The sequence below is a fragment of the Paroedura picta genome, chromosome 13 (genome assembly GCF_049243985.1).
Source record: "Paroedura picta isolate Pp20150507F chromosome 13, Ppicta_v3.0, whole genome shotgun sequence".
Lineage (NCBI taxonomy): Eukaryota > Metazoa > Chordata > Lepidosauria > Squamata > Gekkonidae > Paroedura > Paroedura picta.
Window position 1 is genome coordinate 26,853,487 of NC_135381.1, and position 14,253 is coordinate 26,867,739.

The 14,253-nt window shown below is 40.5% G+C and overlaps 1 protein-coding gene across 2 annotated transcripts; it reads left to right on the forward strand.

Moving 5' to 3' along the window:
* Positions 1-2,921: 2,921 nt before the first annotated feature.
* Positions 2,922-14,158, forward strand: UBE2A (ubiquitin conjugating enzyme E2 A). Of its 2 annotated transcripts, XM_077307411.1 has the most exons (6): positions 2,922-3,453; positions 3,743-3,823; positions 7,880-7,905; positions 9,513-9,602; positions 10,242-10,330; positions 12,888-14,158. In XM_077307411.1, the coding sequence occupies exons 1-6, from the start codon at positions 3,410-3,412 to the stop codon at positions 13,014-13,016; spliced, it is 459 nt and encodes a 152-aa protein (XP_077163526.1). In that variant the 5' UTR covers positions 2,922-3,409; the 3' UTR covers positions 13,017-14,158. The 2 variants fall into 2 exon arrangements, with proteins under 2 accessions (XP_077163526.1, XP_077163527.1); XM_077307412.1 differs by lacking the exon at positions 9,513-9,602 and having other exon boundaries at positions 2,925-3,453.
* Positions 14,159-14,253: the final 95 nt, after the last annotated feature.

Here is a 14,253-nt window from a genome sequence, read left to right on the forward strand (position 1 = left end):
GAAATTCCAAAGCGGTTTGCCACAGTATTCATGGAAGGGTAACTTTACTGGATGTAAAGATCTACTTACACATTTATTTTAATTTCCATCTAATAAATACGGGAATAGAAGCTGCCGAGCACACACACACAAAAACCCAATAATCTGATAGGTAACCCTAAAATCAACAATCTAAGCTACCTTACAGAATTGTTGTGAGAATAAAATGGAGGTGAGGAGCATTTGTGACCCCACTGGGAAGAAAAATAGGGTATGAAGATCTAAATAAATAATCAAGAACATCTGAAAAACATTCTCAGTATTTCTTCAGGTCACAGTTTGGGCAACACTGCTCTCCACCCATAGTTGCTAAAGCATACTGTAGCTCATGATTGCCCATCCCAGACTGAAATCCAGATCCCTATCAAGATTTTCTTACTTTCTTGCCTCATTATTAGCATGGGTTACAAGATATCCTTGTAAATTTATTAATTTCTTGCTTTGGCATGAGATACATCAACAGGGCTAATCCCAGCCAATGAGCTTTATGGCTAAATAGAAACTCTCTCTCTTGCCCAAACTCTCTCTCTTGCACACAACTGAATTAAAGGCAAAAGGACCTTGAATTGTTAAGTGAATGGATGCAAAAGAAAACTACAAAGCTAGAAACACTGATAATAGAAACACTGATATAATAGAAGCACATTACAGGCAAGCACATTACACAATAGAAGCACATTATATCATACATATATATATCATATATATATGATATAATAGAAACACTGATCATTCGAAGTATGACTCAAAGTAAGCTCAAGATTGTAAAACAAAAAATTGAATGTTTAAACATTACAGTCTTTGGAGGGACTGAAATAAAGTGGATTTAATTTAGAAAATTACAAAACGTTTTACTCATGAAACAGCAAACACAGACAAAAATAGGTGAGATGTAGTAAAAGCAACAAGGGGCTAGAATGCAAAGTGCGATTGAATGATATCAAATAATTCTGTGAAAACAATAAGTTATTCATTGTGAACATATTTCAAGTAACCAGACAATTGTATACGTGGGCATCACCTGGTGGCCAATATAGAAATCACATAGATTACATAATCAGAAGCAGAAGTGAAGTGAAATTGGGAGAAACAAATTACCAGGAGTAGATGGGATATCAGTAGAGCTATTTCAAGCCAAAGAAAAGGAATCCATCAAAATCTTAACAAGAATATGCAAAACATATGGAAAATAAAACAATGGCTCACAGACTGGAAATGCTCAGTTTACATTCAAATTCCAGAAAAAGATGTCAAATATTTCAGCAACTATTGGAAAATTACATTAATTTCTCAGGTGAATTAAGTGATGTTCAAAAGTCTTATAACAAAGACTGTGGCCATATGTAGAATGAGAAATGGCAGACAATCCAGCTGGGTTCAAAAAGGGAAAAGGCACTAGAAATCACATTGCAAATTTATATTGGTTACTGGCGCAAGCAAGAAAATTTCAGCAGAAAAATCTTGTGTTTCATAGATTACAGCAAAGCTTTTGAGTGTGATTATGAAGTTATACAAGAAAGGGGTGTGCCACATCATCTTACTGCTTTGATAAACAAACTGTACTCCTGATAAAAGATTGTACTCCTAACAAGAAATAAGATGGATTCCAAATGGCAAAGACATCAAACGAGGATCTCCTCAAACTGTATGCAGAACATATAAGATTAGATTATCATTAGAATACTATTGTATTCTCCATTACTACGTATGGTTGTGAAAGCTGGTTAGTGAAGAAAGTTGATGGAGAAAGCTCACTCATTTGAAATGTGTTACTGGAGGAGTGATTTACAGATACTATGCACTGTCAAAAAGATCAAATCAAGCCTAAACTCTCCTTAGAAGCTAAAATAACTGAACCTGAGGTTATCATACTTTGGTTACATTTTGAAACCAGTGACTCTTGTCACTGAAAAGTAGAAGGCAGCAGGAAAAGAGGAAGCTCCAACATTAAGGTTATCATATTTTGAAAAGCTAAAAAGAGCCATATTTCCTCTACTATTTGCTGTGATAATTGCTGTTGACTAGGAATATTCTTAACTTTCCAACCTCAAAACAGGGCAGTTTTTTAAAAAAGAACCCAAAGAGCATGGACACCCAAAAAATAAGGACATGTCCTCGCAAAAAAGGACATCTGGTAACCCTGGCCAACATGAGATGGATCGACTCGGTCAAGAAGCCCACGGCCCTCATTTTGTAAGACCAGAGAATAGCTGTTAATGACAGTATATTTTTGAGGTGATTAATTGAGAGGGTTACCATAAGACCTGAGGGTACTTGGCATGCACCGTTTAGCATCTCCTTCCTCCTCGGTCAGAAGACAATTGTTGGAGGTAGGTGCCTTTTCTGTGGTAGTGCAGAGAACAGCATTTTATTTTTTGTGAGCTTTGCCTCACATCCCCCTCCCTTTTTAAAGATTTTTCTGCAAAACTGGGGACAGCCCGAAGTTTGCTGAAAAATCTGCTTAGTATCATTGTGGTCCCAATCTGTGGATTTAGCTCTCTTTAGAGGAGGAAGGGCACATGTGGCTAACTATATATAGGTGAACACTGCCTCACAAACTTTCTACTGTAATAAAAAACACCAATTCTATTGCTGTTCAATTCTATACTGCTACTCCAGTCTAAAACCATTTATTTCATTCCTTTTAGACAGATGAATAGGCCCGGTACTGCTCTGCAACGCCCCCGAAAAAGACTGTATTTTCTTTCCCAGTATTAATCCACAGGCATTGTCTGCAAAGCAATGTTGTAATGCCAAAGGAGGCCCAGCCCAGAGGCGGCCCGTCCTTCATTTGCCGACCAATAAGGAGGCGAAAGGCCAAGAAGACACCTCGGTGGTGCCGTCATCCTTCATACAGAGGGCTGGATTCTGTCCCTCCCTCTCGTTTCTGCCGGCCATTGGGCCCGTCCAGAATTCTTGCTTTGCCCCGCCATCTCTTCTCCTATAAGCTTCTTTTAATAAGCCCAGGACTTAAGGGCGGAGTCTTTTTCTGTTGAGCCAAACTGGTACCCGCCCCTTTTTCCAGGCACCGCCTACTTCCCCCTGTAGTTTATATAGTAGTACAACCCCAGCGGGCTCGGCTGTATCTGGGGCTGCCTGGATTCCGTCTCCCCCTTTTTCCCAGAACGGTGGTGGTACAGTCTGGCATCGCCCTGTCGTTGCGACCATTGCCGTAGTTAAGGCGCCGAATGATTTTTCGTTTGCTCCCCCATTAGTGAAGCGCAGTGGTAGCGTCCGCTATCGCACGGCAGCCGCCGCCTCGCTCGGAACCAGCTGCCGCCGTCTCGTCATTCCGATCGCTTCTCTCGCCTCCTCCTGTCCCGTCTGACCTGATTCGGTGTATGAGTGATTTATAACCACTAACCCCGCCATGTCCACGCCGGCCCGGAGGCGCCTCATGCGGGACTTCAAAAGGTAAAGCTGAAGGAACCGGGGGGGGGGAGAGGTGAGGCGATCCAACATGGCGGCGGTAGAGGGAGCGCTACGCGAGTAGCGTAGCGCCAGAGTCGCGCTCGTAAGGCTTGGTATTGCGCCGCTTGCGCAAAGTAAGGGACGTCAGCCAAAGTGGGGCGGGTGGGGGGGGGGTTACGTTGTTTGCGGTCATTGGGTGGAAAGTGAGACTCTTTGGTCCTGTTTTTACCTTCTCTTTCTCTGGTATTCCTCCCCCCCCCCTAAACAAAAAACAAAAACCAACAACATCCAGGCTGCAGGAAGATCCCCCGGCTGGAGTAAGCGGAGCCCCTTCAGAGAACAACATTATGGTTTGGAACGCAGTCATCTTCGGGTGAGTCTGGTTTTCCCCCCAGGTAGAGCCTCCTTTTGCTCTTCTTTTCTCCCCTCGAAGTGTAATGATGCATTTTTGTACCGCTTTCATGTCTTTGGAGAACTTTGCGTTATAAAGTGCATAGCGCAATAGCCTGACAAAAGGTAGATGTAGTCATTAAATTATTATATAAGTGAAGAGGGAGGTTGCTTTAGGATGCCCGGAGATAGAAACAGAATCCGAATTTATTTATTTATTTGACTGTCATTTTTATTTCTCTCGCTCACGCCCCCCTCCCCCCTTGCTCCCTCCCTTGCAGTTCAGAGCGGTTTACATTGGAACTTTTGTAAAAACTGTACAGTATAATAGACACTTTGATTTGAATGTGTAACATTTTTAACAATAGGAACTTGTATTAGAAAAAGGTAGAGCGGTTTGCAAATTAACATTTAACCATGGAACATTTGACTCAGTTTTACTGCACTTTGGTTCAGTTCTTTTGTGGATATGTGCAGTTGATGGTGGGAGGGACCTCTGGGCTCTGGTTGGTGGTTAGTTCACTTGTCTTGGCTAAATGCCTGGTGGAAGAACTCCATTTTGCAGGCCCTATGGAATTGTTTTAGCTCCGGCAGGGCGCTGATGTCTTCTGGGAGCTCGTTCCACCAGGTGGGAGCCAGAATAGAGAAAGCACTGGCTCTGGTTGAGGTCAGAGGAACCTCCCTGGGGCCAGGGATCACCAATTGGTTGATGTTAGTGAAACATAGTACCCGCTGGGAGGCATAGGTGGAGAGGTGGCTTCTCAAGTACTCAGGGCCTTGAAGGTGATTGGAGGCTGATGTGCTTTCCTCCTACTCTTCACCTTCCCTAATATTATTGCTGATAGACACTTAGGTTCTGTCAGGTGCACACAGTGCTTAACAGACATTCTGGGAATATTTGTAGTGGCTCTGAGGTAATATTTCCATATATCAGATGTGGAAAGGAAGCAGGGGCTAGTCTTAGACCAGATCAAGCTTTTACAACCAGGGTTTTGTGAAACCCTGGGGTGTCTTGATGGCCCTGGAAGAGTTTCCCGAATGGGTAGGAGTTCATTAATTTTTGTTTGTTTATTAAATTTGTTAAATATTTCTTGGGTGATATGACCATGTTGACCTGCTGCCCCTCCCAAAATGGCCAATGATGGGCCTGGAGGGGGAGGGAAGTAGTGCGGCCTCAGGTGACTGTGTAGACATCTATGCCCAACATATACTGCATGGTTGTGCCATTTGGGGTTTCTTGAAGCCTGAAGGATGTAATGGTAAAAAAGTCGAGAAAGGCTGGTCCAGATTGCTTGAAGGGAGAAGTAGACAACTAAGCCCATTATACTGTAGCAGCTGTCCACACCTACTTTCTTGAACCTTTGTAGTTGTCACTTTAAATGTTAAATCTGCTCTTTCTTAATCTTCATTCTTTTGCCTGCTGTTTTCTTTGCTTTTTCTATCACTTTACCCCACCTTAATATATATATATGTGTGTGTATTTATTTGTATTGCAGTTTGTTGGCTTCTGCTCTTGGCCAGGCTAGCTTGCAATGGATTACAGTTTAAATAAATATACAAATATTTAAGTTAATAAAACCCCAATTTAAAAAAAAACAGCATTGTAACAACAATAAAATAATAGCAGGAAAACTGCCAAGGCATTTGCTGGCAGGGGCTCATGGGAATTGTAGTCCATGGACATCTGGAGGACCACAAGTTGACTACTCCTGTTCTAAACCCTAGCCCTGACCAAACGCCTGTGGAAGAGTCTTGCAGGCCCTGCAGAACTGTGTTGACAACTCCCTCCCTATAAAACTGTGTTGACAACTCCCTCCCTGTAAAAATGCTCAAAATGGAGCTCATATTTCCTTGTTAGAGAGGTGTTCAGCTTTGTTGTGGGTTGTGATTGACCCATTGAATGCTTCTGGATCAGTACATTTATTTTTGTCTTTAAGGTGTCTCAAGCAACTTTATTCCCATGAACATATGGAGTTACTTGTATAGTGGGTAGCATTTGTCTATCTAGTTTAGCATTTTGTTGTCTGACTGGCAGTAGCTTTTCAGGGTTTAAGGCAAAGAGAGGCTTTTTCTCATATTTTGTACCTGAAAGGTTGTAACCAGAGGGGCTAGATGCTGAACTGTGGACAGTGTTTACTTGTACAATGCAAAGCAATTGCTTTACCGCTGAGCCATAAGCTGCTATTCTAGTATAGGTCTCTTTCATTACCCAGATCTGTCTGTGTTCTCAATTATAATTATCAACATATCTCATTATCAAAACTATATCCTGTTATTCTAGCAAGAAGGTCAAGACGGTCCATGTAGGGTTGACCCACTTTTATCTGCACAACAGCCAAAGCAGGTTGGACCTCAGTATTGCTCACCCACTCCTACATATTCAGAAATACTTGGATTGCATATGACAATCCCGAGGAGGCATATTGTAAGGAAATCCCCCCCCCCAAGTAAGCTGTTCTGTCATTGTTGAGCCACTAAGTAATTCATAGGGGACAGTTTGAAAGCCACTGATGTCTGTCTCTTTAATTTTTATCCTCCCCTTCCTCCAAGGAGTTCAGAGTGGCAGACCTGAGTTTCCCTTCCTGTTTTTCTCTCACAGCAGTCTTGTGAAATAGCTCAGACTTAGAGTGAGGGTAACTGGCCCAAATTAACAGTGAGCTTCAAGGATAAGTGATCATTTGAAGCAAGGTCTTATTCTAATTCAAGCCTACCTATTGTATAATGCTAACTCAGTTCAGCATGCTGGTTTCCAAATTTGTAGAGCAAGTTTCTTTCCCCATTTCCTAATCTCTTCTTTCTCTACTGGGGACTCTTCTATTTCAGATTTTCAGTGTGTTCTAAATATTGTTTTTCATACCACCCTATGAATCTATGTAGCTTAAAGTAGCCTAAGGAAGCCCATACCTTATGAAGTGAGGGTGTAAAAAGAACTGGGGACTATCTCCTTGTGCTGAAATATGCTCTGAGGTTAGGTCTGCCAAACTAGTTCTTTACTGAGCTTTAGGAAAGTAGTTCTACAGGAACTGAAGGGGGGGGCTCTTTTTTACTCGAGGTTTTGTTTACTGTTTTACCTAAATGCTTTTAAGTCACCTTTGGTGGGGGGCATTTAATGCTTTCCATTTATTGTTTTATTATACTTGATGATGATGATGATAATGAAAGCGGCCTTGAAACCTCAAATGAAGATATAAAGTACAAGTTCTGATTTCACTGAACTTCAGTGATACTGTCTTTTACTCATTTTCTGCTCTGCTTAATGAGTTAGAGAAGCACTTGGGTAATGTCTGTATTTCAGGTTTATATTACATCCCCTTGTGGAATTTAAGCTTGTGTGCATGTACCTGCTGCATTGGCACATAGTCCTCCTGTTAATCTTGCCTCTATGACTTTTCCCTGTATGAATTTACGGTACATGCCTTAGTGTAGGAACCTGTCTTATTGCTTATATCCGCTAAAAATGCCATGTATAGTGATGTTAGTGAGAAATCTTTAGGACTGTCTGCATATTTGGTGAAAATGCTCAGTGGAGTTCTGCTCTGCTTAGTGATATTCAGAACTGAGATATCCCTGTCCTGATTTGAAGAACTTACCTGGTGACTTGTGGTGATTGCAGTCTTCGTCTGATCAGTGCCATTGTACTGTTGGCACCTTAAAGACTGCAAGTACTGCTTGATCTTAGAAGGAAATACTATTAGGCCATATGTGCTAAAAACAAAAAACTGCACCACTCTCTTTTAACAGGAGATTGGTGATTGTGTGTTAGGTCTGTCCTTATATGGTTCTGGATGAGAATCTGGGCCAGAGTGTGGGAAGATTAGCGTTGGTGGAAGGGTAGAAGTAGGTGACTGAACCTTGAGTAGTTCTTTTAAAGAGTGAAATGTCCCATATGTAGAAGTGATGAACCAAATTCTTGGTTGTTCTTAGCTCTGTTTCTGTGCTGGGGATGTAGACAATAATCACTATGTCTTGTAAATGCTAACTGCCAGTTCAGCAATATGTCACTACATGTGCGATTCTGATATGCTTTCTCCTCTTTCAGGCCTGAGGGAACCCCTTTTGAAGATGGTAAGTGTTCAAAAATACTATTCACCATTTAACATAAAGTAGAACATAAGATGGTTGTAATCTATACCACTTCTGGGATTCTACATCAAGATGTCATATTTTTATTAAATAAGGTAGCCACAGTGATCCATGCGACGGTCACCTCTAGATTGGACTTTGGCAACTCGCTGTGTGCTGGCCTGCCCTTATTCTTGATCCAGAAACTGCAACTGGTCCAGAATGCAGCTTGACAGGGTCCTCGCAGCACCACCTCGGAGGTCCCACATCCAGCCTATCCTTCAGCAGCTGTGCTGGCTTCCAGTTGAATTCTGGATCAGGCTTAAGGTTTTGGTTATCTCCTTTAAGGCCACATGTGGTCTGGGCCCAGTATATCCAAGGGATCACCTCTCTGCCTACAAAGAGCTGTACGCGCCATCAGTTCCAACTTCCTGGTGATTCCTGGCCCCCACCTGGTGGAATGAGCTCCCAGAGATCAGAGCTCTGATGGAACTTGAACACTTCTGCAGGGCCTGCAAAAGGGAGCTCCTCCACCAGGAATTTGGTTGAGGTTGATCAGTATCACCGCTTCCAGTTGGCCCTCCTCAGCCTCCCTCCTACAACCATCATTGCAGACTTGCCCACCCACCAGGCCATCAGTATTCTCCACAATGTTAGTTATTATTGTATTATTATTTACTGAGTTATGTTTATTGTTTCTGTTTGATGTAAACCACCATGAGCCTTTGGGGAGGGTGGTATATAAATAAATAAGGTTACTACCCATATGCATACAAATGCTTAGAAATCTGCTACCTGATGCTATGCATTTTTATTCAGAAATCAGTCCCGATATTGAACTTGCTCCCAAGTTAGTATATGTAAAAGTTCAGCTTTGTAATATTTCTGGAATAAGATCTATTTAGCAGGTTTCTGATCTGTCCATTGCATGTGTTGCTTACATATGAAATCTCATCTGCATTGACAGAGTGCTGTGGACTTTTATGAGGCTTAATAAATACTACTTGGTCTTCAGGCAGATATGGCAACAGGAGGGAGTTTTGAGTTACATTTGGGAACAAACCTTTTCCCCTGGCTTCAGTGTAAATTGCATTCTCTTTGAGGGAGGGGGGAATACCCACTGTTCTTTCTCTCCCTCCCCCACTGAAAAGTTGCAGGTTCATTTCTGGAAAATATTAGAAGAATGGGTAAATGGGAAGGACCTTGAATGGCTTGTGAAATACGAGCTTGTGAATTAACTTAACACATAAATAATAACCTCCACTAAATAACGGTCACTTCAGTTTGTCTACAACAATGTACGGCCAACTGCAGAAGCCCCATGTTCTGGAGCAGTATATATCTTTTATAATTCAATACTAAGGCAAACAGGAAAAGGCTTTTCCGCCCCGTGCATGGAGTGTCATATCCCCAGTGTGCCTGGGTCTCTGCTGTGGAAGACAGACTTAGACAATTACTTAAAGTTAACTCTTCATGCGGGTGGAGCTTCTGCATTTAGGGCTGTCATCAGCAGGGAAAGTACGTTTGGGAAAGTACGTGTAGGGAAAGTACGTTTGCAAAACCCAGTCACTCTGCGAAAAAGATACTTAGAATTCTTCTCTCAATTGCAGGAACTTTCAAGCTTACAATAGAGTTTACAGAAGAATATCCAAACAAGCCACCTACTGTTAGATTTGTGTCTAAAATGTTTCATCCAAATGGTATGTGACAATCTGAAATGCAGATATGTAAAGAGCTATAATATAATAGAAGGAAATGGACCAGATACATTGATTCTTAAGATTTTTATGGCCATTTTCCCCATAAAGTTGTGTTACTGAAACATTCATTCCAATTAGTTGCTAAATTGATCATATTTTAAATGCTACACTGCAGTGCTTCCTCTGTTCTCTGAGCTGCAGAGTTCCTTAATATTAAGAGAGAATATATTTGATTTACTTGTCTAAATAATTATACTTAAGCTCAGTCTTGAGATACCTTGAGATCATTGCCCTTAAGATTTGTCTCCTATTGACATTTAAGCTGTATTACTTGTCATGGAATCTTACTGTGACAAACTAGATTCTTTTGTGATCACAAATGAAATAGAACAAATTAGAACTGTGGCTCTCTTACTGCTGCTAATATTTTCATAAATGAGCTGTTAAAGGCTTTATTTTAAATAGTATTTCTGTGTTGGGTTTAAGATAAATTTTAATGACTGGCATAGACTTTTCAAAGGAAATGTTCATGAATTTTCAATTCTACAACCTGTCTTGGTAGTGAGCTGAAAATGTCAATTTGACAAAGATAAAATTAGTGATACAACTGTTATGAAACACATTAATTTTCTTTTGTAGTGTATGCAGATGGTAGTATATGTCTGGATATTCTTCAGAATCGTTGGAGTCCTACCTATGATGTGTCATCCATTTTAACATCCATACAGGTAACATTAATAGTATTGATAATAACTTGCCAGTACAGTTATAGAAACCATGGCTAGAATGGTATTGTATGAGAACAAAACCTGAGTCAAGTAACACCTTAAAGATCAACAAAATGTGCCAGGGCACAGGCTTTTGTGAGTTAATCCTCATTTTTGCAGATATCTGGTATCAATTATCTTTAAAAATATTAGAAATTTTAATACAGCTTTAAAAAGGAGCAAAGAATAGACATAGCAACTTCAGAGATTTTTGTGTTTACAGTCAACCAGAACATAAACTATTACTTAATATTTCAAATGTATCAATATAAATGCATTCCATCAACATGGAAGAAAGCCATCATAGTGACAATACTGAAGAAAGGTGATAACTGAGAATGTAAGAATTACCGTGGCATCAAGTGTCTTGTTAGTTATTAGGAAAGTGTTCATGAAGATTATACAATCAAGTCTACAGGTACATTGTGAACAAGACTAGTAGAGAAGAGCAAGCAGGATTTAGGCCATATCAGATCTGTATTGATCAAATGTTTATCATCTGTCAACTAGCAGAGGAAATAATTGTGTGCGGAAAGAGAACTGTCATCATCTTTATTGACTTCAATCTGCTTTTGACTGTGTCCACTGGCCTTCTCTATGGAAGATACCAGAAACTGAACATTTGCCCCCCAAAATAATCACAGACCTCCAAACAGCATATGATGGTTCAACAAGCCAAGTGTGAATTTGAAATGAGCTATCAGAGGAGTTCATCTAGACTGGAGTGCGCCAAGGAGATGTGGCCTTTCCCTTAATTTTTAACATTGTAAATGATGCCATTGTGAGAAAAATATTAGCCAAAACAATTGTGACCGATCTGATGTTTGCAGATGATAGTGCCATATTTGCTGATACAGTTGCAGAAGCTTCTAACATCCTTTGACACTGCCTGCATCACCTAATATTGCAGCTTAAAAATAAATGTGGACAAAACCAAAGTCATAACTACAGATGAATCACTGACAAATGTATACCTCAAGTGAAAGAATTTAAGTATTTAGCCTCAATGGTGCAAGAAAAGAAAGTGTCATATACCACTGAAGCCCACAGTAGGATTGGCCAAGCAACATCAGCATTTGCCACACTCAAATGGTGCCTCTGGAGGAAGACTAACATCTCTCTCAAGACCAAAGTTTGTCTCTTCCAGACACTAATCCTGTCAATCCTCCTATATGGATCAGAAACGTGGACTTTACTAAAACCAGATATAAACAAAATGGAGACTTTCCAAATGCGATGCCTGTGGCAGATTCTGGGTGTGTCTGTATGTGATCATAATCTAAAACAATTTGGACAAAATGTGACAATCAGCTGCAAATTAAAGAACAAATCCAAAAGCACAGACTGGAGTGGTTTGGCCATGTCTGCAGAATAAACTCCAGAAGACTGCTCCATAAACTCCTCTAGTGAGAATGACCAACTGAACGGAAAATCCAACAACTGGCACCAAAGAAAACATGGCTTAAACAGATTGAAGAAAACTTTAAAAACCAGCAATTGACTATCCATATGGCCAAAACTACTGCCACCAATCACCAAGGGTGGAAACATAAACAAGGCAAAAGGTCAGGCGTCACCTACAGCAGCATATTGGCTGAGAGGACAACCTGCTCCACCAATCACCAGCTTAAGGAATAACAAAAATATATATAGTTACTTATATTAAAATTACTCCATTTATTTTTAGTCTCTAAAACTTCAAGTCATCAATCTTTTCCCTTTCTTGCAAGCAGTCTATTACAGGTTTCCATGCAGCCATAAAGGAAATTGTTGTCTTCTCTTTAACCAATGATGTAAGTTTAGCTGTTTCTGCAAATCCTGTTATCTTCAACAGCCAATTCTCTGTTGTAGGTATTCTTGTAGTTTTCCAATTCTGAGCATAAGAGTCTCACAGCTGTTACCATGTAAAAAAAGTCCCACATCATTTGTAAGTTAATCTTTAAAATCTTTTGTATGCATGTATTTGTGTCCAAAACTTCTCTGCTTTACTGCAAGTCCACCACATATACATAGAAATGTAATAAATAAGTATGGTCAAGTATTTGATGACATCTTTGCTTCTGTAAAAGCTAATGCCTTGGAAAACATTGTTGGTGTTTAAAGGTGCTATTTGGACTCAAGTTTTGTTCTACTGCAAACAAATATGATTGTCCGCCTATACTGCATGCTAGGAGCAGAGTGGCAGTTTATAACCATTAAAAAAAGCTACTTTGCAGAAAATACTTGTGACCTAATACATCATTCTTCCATTAATGACTTCACCATCGTTTTGCAAAGGAAGGGCTCAGAGCCAGCCTAATCCAAACATAAGGCTGAGTTGTGCTCCAGGTAGTCTGTATCTAGTGTGTTGAATGCCTAACCACATGCTACTTGCTATTGAGAGTAAAAGGTATGAGCTAAAGCATGAGGCTTTTATATACACACTTCAAGTCCTTTTTGAGTGTTTCTGAGTTTTCATAACCAACCCGCATGGAAAATGCCCTAATGACGCCTGACCGATCTTTTCTTTTTAAAACAGTCTTTACTGGATGAGCCTAATCCAAACAGTCCAGCAAACAGCCAGGCAGCTCAACTATACCAAGAGAATAAGCGGGAATATGAAAAACGGGTCTCTGCAATAGTAGAACAGAGTTGGCGTGATTGTTGACCCTGGATGATGCAAATGAACACTCTGATGAAGAAAATACATGTATGAAGTGTCTTGAGTCATCCTCCTCCTCCTAGCATCACTGCATTTACTTTGAAAGCAAAATAGCTGTTGTGCTGTTGCCACCCACCCTCACTGAAGCTTCTTTCTCCCTTGGACATCAAAAAGTACCCCTCCCCCCCTCCTTTGAGGTCAAATGTACTGTACTTGGGTTACTTGTAAAAGAATTGCTGAGGCTGAATTCCAACTCCAGTCTTAGGGCAGTATTGTGCATTCTGTAGTGTACACTAAGCTTTTAATTGTAATTGTGTTATACACAGTAATGCTTATGTGTAGCTTGATTTAAAAAAAAGGGATGTTTATATACAATATACATTTTTAACTGTGACTCAAGTGCTGAGCTGTCCAGGCTGGTTATTTAACTGCTGGTATCATCCACTGCATCTGTAAGTACTGTGTGAAGAACTAACTTCCCTGCTTTCTCATTCGGTACTGGAATTCTCTCCCCCCCCCCCACAATCTTAAGCAGTGTGACAGTATTTGCAATTGCAAAATCAAATTTCGTTTCAAACTGAGGTAGGGTGGGGAGGGGAGTTGCTCTTGCTTCTACGGGTCACTGTATTATGGTAACATATTCAAGGTTAAATACAATATCCTTTCTTTAGGGCTCATAAGGATATTGCTGATTGGCATAGAGTGCTTGAGTCTGGCTCTACAGAGGGGTGAAGTACTTCAAATGAAAATTGATGACAGTTGAGAGTGTAGGGGAAAACGGTATTTCAAAAACTGGCCTTTAAGATTTTAATCTGTACATATGTTACTGGATAACTAGCCCCCGCCATTTTGCTTTCTGTTGAAAATAGTAGGAAGTTCACAAGTGCTACTTGCTGCATGCTTTGTTCTCTCCTCCCCCCCCCCCCCGTTTTACAAATCTTCAGTCTTTAAGAAAGCATTTTTGTAAAGCTAAGTTTGTACATTCGGAGACCTTATGCAGCAGTGTGGGAGGAGACCGATCAGTGTGTTTGTCTGCGCTTCCAGTGTCTTCTGTGTATACATTGATCTGTCGAGTACAACTTTGCACAAGTAACCCATGTAAGAAACTGTACATTTTTCAATTACTTGTAAATAAATGTGTAACCTTACATGCTTACTGTTTAAAGAGGCAAAGCATAATTGTAGTCATAAGCCTTGAAAAGTTTTAAATTGACATTAACCTAAATTTCTCTGTGCCTTATCA

Excerpts from the sequence above, each read along its gene's own strand:
- UBE2A (XM_077307411.1), top strand. The coding sequence starts at position 3,410 with ATGTCCACGCCGGCCCGGAGGCGCCTCATGCGGGACTTCAAAAG. Across the intron at positions 7,906-9,512 it reads GGGAACCCCTTTTGAAGATG|GAACTTTCAAGCTTACAATA; the intron begins GTAAGTGTTCAA and ends TCTCAATTGCAG. Across the intron at positions 10,331-12,887 it reads CCATTTTAACATCCATACAG|TCTTTACTGGATGAGCCTAA; the intron begins GTAACATTAATA and ends TTTTTAAAACAG.